The sequence below is a fragment of the Portunus trituberculatus genome, chromosome 43 (genome assembly GCF_017591435.1).
Source record: "Portunus trituberculatus isolate SZX2019 chromosome 43, ASM1759143v1, whole genome shotgun sequence".
Taxonomy (NCBI): Eukaryota; Metazoa; Arthropoda; class Malacostraca; order Decapoda; family Portunidae; genus Portunus; species Portunus trituberculatus.
This window is the reverse complement of record NC_059297.1, coordinates 12,864,411-12,876,910: the sequence shown is the minus strand read 5'-3', so window position 1 is coordinate 12,876,910 and position 12,500 is coordinate 12,864,411. Positions and strand designations below refer to the sequence as shown.

General features: G+C 40.6%; 1 protein-coding gene across 1 annotated transcript; it reads right to left on the bottom strand.

The window, feature by feature from the left end:
• Positions 1 to 1,809: 1,809 nt before the first annotated feature.
• LOC123518421 lies at positions 1,810 to 4,813 on the bottom strand. Its single transcript, XM_045279239.1, has 4 exons — positions 4,664 to 4,813; positions 4,102 to 4,204; positions 2,907 to 3,339; positions 1,810 to 2,556 (listed from the first exon to the last, which is right to left on the bottom strand). Exons 2-4 carry the CDS (start codon positions 4,201 to 4,203, stop codon positions 2,408 to 2,410), a joined length of 684 nt encoding a protein of 227 aa, XP_045135174.1. The 5' UTR covers position 4,204; positions 4,664 to 4,813; the 3' UTR covers positions 1,810 to 2,407.
• Between the last annotated feature and the right edge of the window lie 7,687 nt (positions 4,814 to 12,500).

The following is a 12,500-nucleotide window of genomic DNA, read 5'->3' as shown; positions in this document are numbered from 1 at the left end:
TTGAAATAAATGTCTTGAAACCTCCCTCTTTAAACAAATTAAACAAAAAACGACTAACTTCCAATTTCGTTCTTTCTCGTCCTCTTTTCTTTTTTTCCACAGTGGGTCTGCCTTCACTAGCTCCCACTGCCTTCTACATGCTCTTCAGTCGCACTCTTTATTTCCTTCCTTTTTGAACTTGAAAGAAAAAGATTAAGAAAACTCTAACTTTTCTTAAAATAAAGTATTAAGAAATTAGTGGATTTTGGTTTGCAAGATGTTCATCCAGAATTATTTGTTTATCTCTTTTTATCTTGTTCTTTTAAGTAATCTTATATCTCCAACTGTCGACTGTAATTCATTTTGTCTAAGAAAACAATTGGGAAAAAATGAAGGCCTGCTGAGATGTCAATCCCTAAAGAAGAAGCTAGAGTGCTTTTCAAAAATTGCTGCTTCATTGGAGTAGCTAAATTATTTTTTAGTCAAAGATAAGACTTTAGTTATCAAGATGGTGTAATTATTCGATCCTTCCTTTTTGTTGTCACACTCTACTCTGAACTTGCACAAGGCCGTAACATCCAGGGTGAGAAGAAGCCACAACATTCAGTCGGTTGAAGGAGAGACATGCTTTACTCTCGCTGAACATGAATTGCGTTACCATTGGAACGGTTTTGTCCACGTGAGCGGGCTTGCATCTGAGTAGTCCTATCTTACCCTGCCCGACCTCTTAGCTGTTCACAAGCTTATGTCTCTAGAACTACGTGGTTGATCGCAACGAAACTCACACCCAATGATAGCACAAGTTATTCAATTTTATTTGATGCACGTCTTATAACTTCTGCTGGGTGGAGTTAACGGGAGAATTGTACGAAATGGAAGAGTGTCACATATATTTTCCCAATGACTCTTCCTTACTCTGTTCAACCACTAAACCACTAAACTGAGCAGAGTCAAATTTGATACACGACATAAACCAACAACATCTACACGAATAAATATGCAATACTTCCGTTCATGACGAAATCACAAAGAAAGAATAAAAATTTCAAAAATAAAGCAGTATATGTACTTAGTTTTCTGCAGTTTTAATTCACTAATCTAGTTTCAAAGAGAGCAGAAACAAACGTACAATTGCACGCAGAATTTTCTATAGAATGCTGCACAGAATAAAAGCTTCGACTTACGCAAAGTTTTCTATTTTACAAAGTCGAGGTTGAGTAATGCACCGGTTTCCAATGGTCATGCTTCTAAACAGACTTGCCTTTTTGCAATTCAATTTTGTGTTTACTGTTTCCTTATAAATAGTGTGAATAATTACGGTTCTCGAGCTTCAGTAGGAGACCAAAGATAACTTCCTTTTGTGATTGATGTCTTTTTTTCGCGGAATAGAAAATAGACTGAATCATTCCAATGAAAGGGGAGCTTCACCATCAGTTATCTAACCCGCCTCTCTCTCTCTCTCTCTCTCTCTCTCTCTCTCTCTCTCTCTCTGGGAAAAAATACGAGAGTTTTCATTTATCTCGCTATCTTTAGGCCTAAGAGTTTAGAGTGACTATTTCTGATCTCGTGGAGGATCCATACACGTACATACACACACAATACAGCACCTACACATTACAGAACAAACACACACGCTCACACACACACACATCTACACACACACACACACACACACACACACACACACACACACACACACACACACACACACACACACTTAGTAGAGTATGCACAAATAGTCTAAAGGGGAGGGGCGTGCCAACCACTGCCTCACTGGACAGACGTGCAAGCAAGTAATCGCTTGTATGACGGATACAATGAAAATAGTTATTAAAAAGGTTTGATAGTTTATTGGATTGTTAAGAATGTTAAATATAAAAATATAGCAACGATAAATACGAACATATGCGTCACAAAGTCGCGGTGCGTCACATTGAGTCAGCCGAGGCGCGGCGCCCCCCTCGTGGTGGTGAGCGGCTTCAGGGGCGCAGCGAGCTCGGGAAAGACGTATAAAGTGCTAAAGTGCTAATATACAGGATATGTACATGGCTGTCAAGTGAAACGATCACTTTTAGCGAGCTTCAGGTACGTCGAGGTCATGAGTCAAGACTCACTCAAGGTCACCGAATACCGAGGTGAGTCCTGCAGACGAGGTCACTAGTTCTGTGCAGTCAGCGGAAGGTCGGGTCGGCGTCGGCCGGTGGTTGCGGGCGTCCTGGAGACTCCCTTGTGCATCGGCGCGGTGTCTTTGGTCGGCGGTCGTCGATATGGACTGTGCTGCGTCACCCAGTAGAAGGGCCAGCCTCCAGTGGGGACCATGAATGACCGAATGATGAATAGCTACCAAAATAAATAAAGTAAGAAGGAAATGTCTGAGATGAAGGCTGGCAGGTGCGCCATTCCCGCACAACTGCCTGCCACCTGCACGTTAATAGTTGAAGTTATTGATGGCATCGTAAACCATGTTGGAGATCGTATCCATCGCGGGGCTGTCCGAGAGGGAACGGGACGCGGAGGAGGAGGAGGAGAAGTCAAAGGCCAGTGGACCCAAATCTCCACCGTTCCCGGCCACGTACCCTGAGGAGAGAGAGGCAAAGGAACTGTTAGGAGGGAGAGTCTAGATGAAGGATCATGTTTGTGTGTGTGTGTGTGTGTGTGTGTGTGTGTGTGTGTGTGTGTGTGTGTGTGTGTGTGTGTGTGTGTGTGTGTGTGTGTGTGTGTGTGTGTGTGTGTGTGTGTGTGTGTGTGTGTGTGTGTGAGTGCGTTTAACTTTCCTCATCTTATAACTTTTAGATTCTTATGATATTCCATTCATAACTGTAGTGTATGTACTACATGTAGTACATGCACTACAATTGTGACATTGTAGTGTATGACCTACATGTATATTAGTGGATGCACGCACACAGACATCCACTCCTACTTACCCACAATGAGAGCAAGACCAATGATGGCGAGAATAAAGTTAGCAATCTCGAGGCCACGTGCGCCCAGATCCACAACTGTCGTTTTGAGCACATTGACGACGGACACAAACGTAGCCAGCTTGCTGCCGCCTCCATCAACGCCCCCTGCGAGGCCCAGCAGAGTGGAAAGTGTACCAAGGATGCCGTGATCGTCAATAGTCAAAGGATCACCGGTGCCTAAATGAGCCAAGGGATCCTTATCATCGGTAGCGGAGCCGAGGAAAGAGATGACGTTGCCGATTTTCAGAAGTAGGTCCTCGGGAGACAATTCAGGCTGGATGGCACTCGTTAGCAGATCGTTCTTCTCGTCCAGCAGATGTTGCAAGTCAATGGAAGGCACCACCACGGACGATGACGTGAGCTTGTCGCCTACACCCCCCAGGCTGGCCCTCATCTGCAACACACGTTCACTCAAATAAACACACACACACACTCTCTCTCTCTCTCTCTCTCTCTCTCTCTCTCTCTCTCTCTCTCTCTCTCTCTCTCTCTCTCTCTCTCTCTCGACCTACTTTTGATTAATGTGATTCGGCAAAGGTGTTACTAATATAAAGAAATAAGATGCACCGAATAGCTCAAATAGCGGAGTAAATTGACCTACAGACCGATAAATGAGTAAAGGAATGGACAATATGCGAAAAGAAACACTCGAAAGAATTGAAGGTATCAGCAAGACATAGCATATCATTATTATTATTATTATTATTATCATTAATGTTGTTATTATTGTTATTATTATTATCATTATTTTTATCATTGTTATTATTATTATTATTATTATTGTTATTATTATTATTATTCATTGTTTTTATTATTATTATCATTTATTATTTTTATTATTATCATCTTATCATTATCATTTAGTATTATTACCATCAAAAATGGACTTTCTTTAGACTATCAAAGGCCAGGTACAGCATTAGCAAAGGTCCCGGTATTTGATGATCCTTTTAATCATATAAATGAAAGTATCAAAAACTTTCAAGAATGCTTCCATGATTCTAGTGCTTGTTTCTCTCATCAGTGGGAATGAAACACGCGAGAACCTGACCAATCTCTCTCCATCTCTTCAGTGGTTAGTCAGAATGAGAGTCCCAAATGACACTGAACCACTAGCAAGCATATTCCTCCACACTTCCCACTTGGGTTACCTTACCTGGATTCTCCTTCCTTCTATTTCCTGGAGACCATCAGCACCTTCCTCCTCCTTGGCCAGACAGAGGCCCGCCAGCAATAAGGACACCCAGATTATCTTCATTCTGTTTTAACACGTGGGAGAAAATTGACGGTTATAGAGGGACTTAGCAGAGGCATCCAATCCATTCTAATTAACGGTTCCTAATGCTAATACCAAATCACCAAGCTTCTGTTAGACTTGGAGAATTGAAGGGGAATAGAATGAGGACGGGTCTTGCTAGTGAGTAAAAAAAGCTCATGTCTAATTCAGTTATTCTGAGTATCAATGTTATAAAATGCATGAAATAAATTGTTGCACTCTTTATATTCAATCCCTCCTACAGCTTCTCTTACCTTCGCGAGCTTCATAATTTGCCTTGTCTAATTGAGGTAATAATCAGTATCTGTATAACATTTGGGAGACCTACACGGTTTTCATATGTGGTACTTTCTCTAGCTTCTCTTATTATATACCCCAATAATATAATATCCAACTATTTATAAACTATTTATAAGGATTCAAGAGAGGTGTAGGTACGTACTTGCGTGGTGCACCCGCCGCCACGGACTCCTGTAGACTGACTGGACACACACACACGGAACTGACACGCAGCGACACTATCACCCAGCTATATACCTCACGCCGGCAGCCCCCTGACCTGCTAAGCCGAGTTGCCACCGCTTCTATTCTCCTCCTCCATATCCTTGCAAAGTCCAATGTCCTACTGAAGGAACTGAATATTCGCCATCGTTTGCCACCTTCGTTAAAAAATGAGAATGGAATAGATAGGTGAAAAAACGTGTTTCTAATGTTAATGATACTTCTTTCCACACTCCAGCTACTCCCACCAACATGCCTTGCTCTAGTGACGATGGCGGCGGTGGTGGTGATGGTGGTGGTAGTGGTTGCGGTGGTGGTGGTTGCGGTGGTGGTGGTGAATATGATGATGTCCTACCTTAAGACTCGTATGTTAGCACTGTCTGCTTACTGGGTTGTGCAAAGGTCACTTAATTCTACTATGTCCTGAGAGAGAGAGAGAGAGAGAGAGAGAACCAGATATGAAAAAGGAAAACTACACAAATTATTACGGTGCTCTTTGTACTGTGTGTGTGTGTGTGTGTGTGTGTGTGTGTGTGTGTGTGTGTGTGTGTGTGTGTGTGTGTGTGTGTGTGTGTGTGTGAGTGTGAGTGTGTGTGTGTGAGTGTGTGTGTCTGAGTGTGTGGGGCGCGCGCACTACTTACACGCAACATACATACATACATACACACATCATACAAGCACTTACCCAGAAAACAGCATCCGCCTATCCATCACTTCTTTCTGGAATGCTCTGAGAGACAGCTCTGAAATACACACTCACATTATCATTTCCTGGCCGCCTTACTCGCCCAGGCTCAACGCCCCAAGACGACAAAAACCCTCATGACTCTCTCTCTCTCTCTCTCTCTCTCTCTCTCTCTCTCTCTCTCTCTCTCTCTCTCTCTCGCTAAGGAAAGAGGAGAATTAGGAAAAGTATGTAAGAGTAAAAAGGAAATTCACAGAAAGAAAGGACACTACAGGGAATAAAAAGTAAGTTGGAATGAAGACCAGTAGGTGCAGAAAACTATGACGCTAAACGCTGATGGATAAATTGCAATGATAGGTTAGGAGAATAGATTATAAGGGAGAAATGACAGGATATGAGGGGAAGATAGACATATTCAATTAAGATGAGTGACAAGAAGCTCAGGGAAGGAGGAGAAGATTGATAAAAAGGAGACTTGATGGGAAAAAGATTAAAAGGGCGGTGGAAATGAAGAAACATTCATAACCAGGAGAAGTAAGAAATTATGTGATGTATTAAGATATAAGGCTTAAGCTGTAGGTGGAGATGGTTGTATTACTGGTTGTTGTAGTTATTGTTTTTTGTTGCTACCGTTGTTGTTGTTATAGTTGTTTTCAGTAACCCGAGGTAATAATGGCGGTCAGAGGGAGAGAGAGAGAGAGAGAGAGAGAGAGAGGGAGGGGCTGGCACGCACGTAGGCAGGGAATGGATGTGATGGGAATAGTAAAGAGAGGCAACACGGATGGCTGGGGATATGAAAAGAGGCAAAGCTTAAAGGGAGAAGAGAAGAAAGAGGAAGGAAAAGCCACACACACACACACACACACACACACACACACACACACACACACACACACACACACACACACACACACACACACACACACACACACACACACAAACACACACCAACAAGTATACACACATTATTGCCAACACAACACAACACGCACACACGGAAAGAAGAAAGAGGGGGCGACCCACATTCTGAACTCTTTAGGAAGCCACAGCCCAATGCGTAACACTAACCCCATCCCGGCCCTACCTATCTTCCCTTCCTTCCTCACCTCTCCCGATCCCGCCCTGCCTATCTGCCTGTCTGCCTGCCCCCAGCCACTCCCACCTCAATCCCTCAATGTAACTCCACCTCCCACCCCACCGCCTTCAATTGAGAGACTCTGCTTGTGAAGAGATTGGGGGATTGGCTGTGTGTGTGTGTGTGTGTGTGTGTGTGTGTGTGTGTGTGTGTGTGTGTGTGTGTGTGTGCGGTTCTTCGACCTTCCTGGTACGGGCGTCACGCCTTGTGATCTCTGCTGTGACGGCTGAGGTGGGACATATTTACACACACACACACACACACACACACACACACACACACACACACACAGTGAACCTTACATATGTACATAGAAGAAAGCACACAAGCATTAATATGGAAATATATAATCAAAACATGAATGTAAATATGACTGAAGAGAGAGAGAGAGAGAGAGAGAGAGAGAGAGAGAGAGAGACGAGGATAAGGGATACTAACACTGCCTCGCGTCCGCTCTCACACTATAGCCACTAACCATTTTTTTCTGAGTAGTATGGACGTGTTGGAGTCAGCGAGAGGCGGTAGTGTGTGTGTGTGTGTGTGTGTGTGTGTGTGTGTGTGTGTGTGTGTGTGTGTGTGTGAGGACGGATGATTCAGTAATGTATGATGAATAGTTTAGTAAGAAAAATCTGAAATTCTGTTTATTATTATTATTATTATTATTATTATTATTATTATTATTATTATTATTATTATTACTATTGTAGGAGAAAAAGAAGACAAACGTGATAATTAAGAAATATAATACTCACTGGGTAAAAATTCCAACAATGCGTGACTTTCTCCTCAAATTTAATTATTTTTACGATTCACATTCCAGTTATACAGGTTTCTATGTTTTTATGTATATATGTGGTTAAGTAAAGTTCACGCTGTCTTAAAAAGGTGGACGTTATTTGAAATTCCTCTAACTCTACAAAACGACCGGACCATAGATAGAAACAATAGCGTTAAAAAGTTATTGAAATATATGAAGTGTTCGTGGGGTTACAAAACTACTTAACATCTTCAGTATTGAGACACATTTTTACCTTAAGATTTGTGTATGATTAGACCATTTTATTGTCGTTAGGAAGGATCTATGGAGATCAGAAGATTAATGGGCAGACTCATCACTATTTTAATCCCCCACATGAGTTTTTGAAGCTGTTAAAAAAAATCAGTGTACGCTAAGCAAGAATGAATATGGAAACACGTTTTGGTGCTGAATTGGTTAAGAAAATAAAACATGAAAAGATAAATTGAGAAAAGGCGTCAAATTTCACAAGTAATCATGATACTTTGCTTTTTTCCCTTTTGTCTTATTCTTCTATAGCAGTGATGAGGTTTATTCAGTTTCAAGAAGGCATTAATACATTTCCTCTGTTTCCATGTTGCAGATAAAACAATAAAAGATAAATTCAGAAAAAGTGTCAAATTTTACCAGTGATCATGGCATTTTTTTTCCATTTTTGTCCTCTTCTATAACAGTGAAAATGTTCATTGAGTTTTATGAATGCGTTAATGTACTTCCTCTGTTTCCATGTTGCAGAAAAAAACACTAAAAGATATACTGAGAAAAGGCGTTAAATTTATTACGTGATGGTGGGATTTCTTTCTTTTTTAATCCTACTCTTCTAACAGTGAAAAGGTATATTGAGTTTGGTGATGGCATTAATAATCTTCCTGTTTCTATGTTGCCTGTTTCTATGTTCTTTGACCTGTTAGCGATGGAAAGCAAAAGTGGTGATGGTCGTGAAGTCTTCCAGTGGTTTATAATATTCAACAATGAAGTAAAAGTGTGAAGTTACTTTCTCCGCCACTCGTGATAAGCCTTACTTCTCTCTCTCTCTCTCTCTCTCTCTCTCTCTCTCTCTCTCTCTCTCTCTCTCTCTCTCTCTCTCTCTCTCTCTCTCTCTCTCTCTCTCTCTCTCTCTCTCTCTCTCTCTCTCTCTCTCTCTCTCTCTCTCTCTCTCTCAAGCCTATCTATCCTTCTCTCCCTAACTATAACAGACATCAGAGCATCCCTCATTATTCTCTCCTGACGTGTTGAGTGACGGCCCAAACACAGGACCAGATTAATAAACAGATATCTTCCCTTCCCTTTCAGGTCACGCTGAGTCTGTAGAGAAGAGTCACTCCTTTAAGAATGTATGAGATTATTTCATTCTCGGGTGCTGAAGTATTTCGCTTTCTACTGGACTGAGGCACGAAAGATGTGTGTTAGTTTTTTTTTTTTCTTTTTTTTTTCTTCTAGTGTTTCTCTTCATCTCTCTTCAGGACAATTCCTTGAAGAGATTTGTGAAAGGTGAACTCTTATTCTGTGTCATGGAGTAAGGATATTTGGATATTTCGCTTTCTACTAGACTAATATGGCCAAAAGAAAAATGTTTGCTAATTCATATTTAATGGTTTCTGTTCATAATTCCTTTGGGTTGGTCAATAAAAGGAGAATTATGGGGAGAAAATATGTCTTGTATCCAGAAGTAAGGATATTTTGCCTTCAAAAATATTGGGATAGAACATATATGTGTATTAACCAATTTCTAAGTGCTGCTGCTCACCCTTCCTTCAGGCTGTTCGATAAATGAGTACATGGAGAAACCTAGGAAAAGAAAAAACTGTTGCTTTATACCCCTTTGTCATCCATCAGAGACTAAAAGACTAGAGAAGTGGGAATGAGCGCTGAGGTCACGTGTAGCAACAGTGTGTACCTCTCACTATAACCAGTTCATTAGTTGGTGGTTTTCGTAATTGGAATGATTATTACTTTGGGTTAATTGGTACGTGTAAACAAAACAGTTACAGTGAAAAGTGATGATTTAAAGTGTTGTCCATAAATATGATGGGTGGAAATAATGAGATATGCTTCAATGAATTATTGTACTACACCTTATTTATCATTTTTAAGGTGGTTATGATGATGATAATAAAGATGGAAGTAATAAAGATAATAATAATGATAATGATAACAGTAATAATAAAGACAGCAATGATAATGATAATAAAAATAATAAGGAATATAAGAAACATCATAGTGCTATTTACTGACATAATCAAGCATTTCACTCACACTGACAATGAGTGAATATTATAATGTATAAGAAGTGACTGAGCATAATAAACCACGTGAGGAATGACATCAACAAAAATGAGAAAATTGAAAAAGAAAAACAAACAGGAAAAACTCAGTCTATGCATTTCATTATTCCGATGACAAGTGCAGTAATGAGTATAATGCAAAAAATTATAATGATAATAATAATAATAATAATAATAATAATGATAGTAATGCATTGTTAATTTGCCCTCCTAACACTCCCTTCTTTTGTTCAGTGCAAAGTATCTCACTGCATTAATTATAGTCTCTGTGTGTGTGTGTGTGTGTGTGTGTGTGTGTGTGTGTGTGTGTGTGTGTGTGTGTGTGTGTGTGTGTGTGTGTGTGTGTGTGTGTGTGTGTGTGTGTGTGTGTGTGTGTGTGTGTGTGTGTGTGTGTGTGTGTGTGTGTGTGTGTGTGTGTGTGTGTGTGTGCGTGTATTGCTTACTGTAAAATGCTGTATCACCATGACAATTATACTTGAAACACTATGTAAGTAACCTGTGGTGTTTTCATTTTTCAATTCCACCATGACATAGCACTGACACACACACACACACACACACACACACACAGCCTACGAGTTTGACCTTTTTCTCTTAATTAGTTTTGTCGACGAAGACAATAGGCTGAGGTTTGTGTGTGGAGAGAGAGAGAGAGAGAGAGAGAGAGAGAGAGAGAGAGAGAGAGAGAGAGAGAGAGAGAGAGAGAGAGAGAGAGAGAGAGAGAGAGAGAGAGAGAGAGAGAGAGAGAGAGAGAGAGAGAGAGAGAGAGAGAGAGAGAGAGAGAGAGAGAACTTGATATCTAAAAAAAGTATAAAGACAAAACTGAATTCTTTTATCTACTTTATATATGTCGTGTCTCGTTTTCCTTCATGCATATTATCTCTCTCTGTCCTCTTACACGCGCTATTCTTGTCACCTTCTTGCTCTTCTTTTTCTTGCTCTTGCTTCTTTCTTATATTGTGTCGTTTTTTTTCTTCTCTCGTCCTCCAACACTCGATATAACATAACTTCATACTATATACACTAATTGACTTGCCCATCCAGCCACTCTGTCTTGATAGAATACACCATTTTTTATTCTTTGGCTCTTCAAAATACACAGATTCGACACTCAGATATGGAGAAGTGATAGGAAACTTCAATGGAAACTGAAGAAAATAAGGAAACTGTAAGAAGAAGTCATTTGGATTTTACACCTTGCAGTCCCTGTATAAATACACGCACACACACACACACACACACACACACACACACACACACACACACACACACACACACACACACACACACACACACACACACACACACACACACACACTCTAGAAAATTTAGATGGGAAGGAAGAAACAAAATCTATATCCTCTGTAAAGTTGATCTGTATTCGCCGTCCACCTTGGGCCTTGTGAAGAAGATCGCTCCGCACGCTAACAAGCTAGATTTGTATTCCCAGTGCTTTGTAATGACACAGCTAGTTCCTTGCAATGTCTCTGGTGATGGTGCTAACGGGGTTCATCTCCTGCATGTTTTGGTCTGGCTACTGTGGCGAGCGACCTTGATGGTTAAACGTCACCTATGGTACAGTCGTCTTTTGAAGTTGTTCTTCTGCTTTTCTTACCTTGAGTTTTAAGTATGATTAGACGATTTTATATACATTAGGAGGGGTCAATGGTAGTCAAAAGGTTAATGGCCTGAGTCTTTACTATTTTAATCCTCACATAATTTTCTGAAGCTGTATAAAATCACCATATAGTAAGCCAAATAAATATGAAAGCGCATCATGGTACTGAAGGAGTTAAACGCACCTCTTTTACAGTCATCTTCAGAAATTTTACAATCTTCTGTAGTCCATTCACCTCTTGGAATTTTTTTTTGAATAGGCAAAAATTAGCAGCAATGGTAGATAATTGAAATAAATAGAGGTTAATAGATATATAAGATATATAAAAAAAGCAATCAACATTAGGTAAGGAAAGCTGCAATAAGCTATCAGTTTACATATAACAAATACCTACCTATATATACTTGAAATCCCATCCTTATATACATGTATATCTGTCTGGTCTTCCTTTAAAGCGACTCATCACTAACAATACGATTATTGAGTTTCTTCCATTCATCTATTTCACTTCTGAATAAAAATGAGGGCTTCAGAAGGTGAGATGAGTACGATAGAATGAATATAAGGTGCTTGAAGGCGAGGGAAAGTTATTGTTGGTTGGCTTTAAAGTAAGGAAGGAACACTAAAGGATGGAATTCTGATGCATTAAGGGAGCGGCAGACAAGTCTGAAAGGTGGAGTAGGAAGAGAACTGGAATACTGGATTTGTAGGAATGGCTGCGTGGACGTAAGGTGTTTGAACTTTGAAGGGAAGGTAAAGGTAACCCCGGCAAACTATGAAGTAAAAGAGGATATTAAAGGAAGAATTCTGATGCATTTACGGCAAAGGAACAGTAAACGAGTATAAAAGCTGAAGGAGAACAGAGATATGTAGCAATGGAGGTGAAGGAGTGGTTGGGTGGAGTACAGAGACCTTTAAGGAGGAGGAGGGAGGAGGAGGAGGAGGAAGATGGTGACTGGGGGGTGAATAAGGTATTGCCCAAGGCGAGAGGGAGGCCTGAAGGCAACAAAAGGTCTCTGCTCTCAATGGGTGATACTTGGCAGTGTGTGGTAGTGGTCCGTTACACCTTCCCTCCCTGCTAATGCCCGTATCCAGAAATGCTTTGCTCTCCTACCATCGCTGCTCACCATGACTATTTTCATGATAAGCCGGGTCCTCATGAGTCTTCCTTCTCTTAATAATATAGAAACCTTGTTAATCTATCGCTGAAATTGCAAAAAAAATACTTGAATATCCCGTGTAACTTCAATTAGAGCGTT

Excerpts from the sequence above, each read along its gene's own strand:
- LOC123518421 (XM_045279239.1), bottom strand. The coding sequence starts at position 4,203 with ATGAAGATAATCTGGGTGTCCTTATTGCTGGCGGGCCTCTGTCTGGCC. Across the intron at positions 3,340-4,101 it reads TAGAAGGAAGGAGAATCCAG|ATGAGGGCCAGCCTGGGGGG; the intron begins GTAAGGTAACCC and ends CGTGTGTTGCAG. Across the intron at positions 2,557-2,906 it reads TGGTCTTGCTCTCATTGTGG|GGTACGTGGCCGGGAACGGT; the intron begins GTAAGTAGGAGT and ends CTCTCTCCTCAG.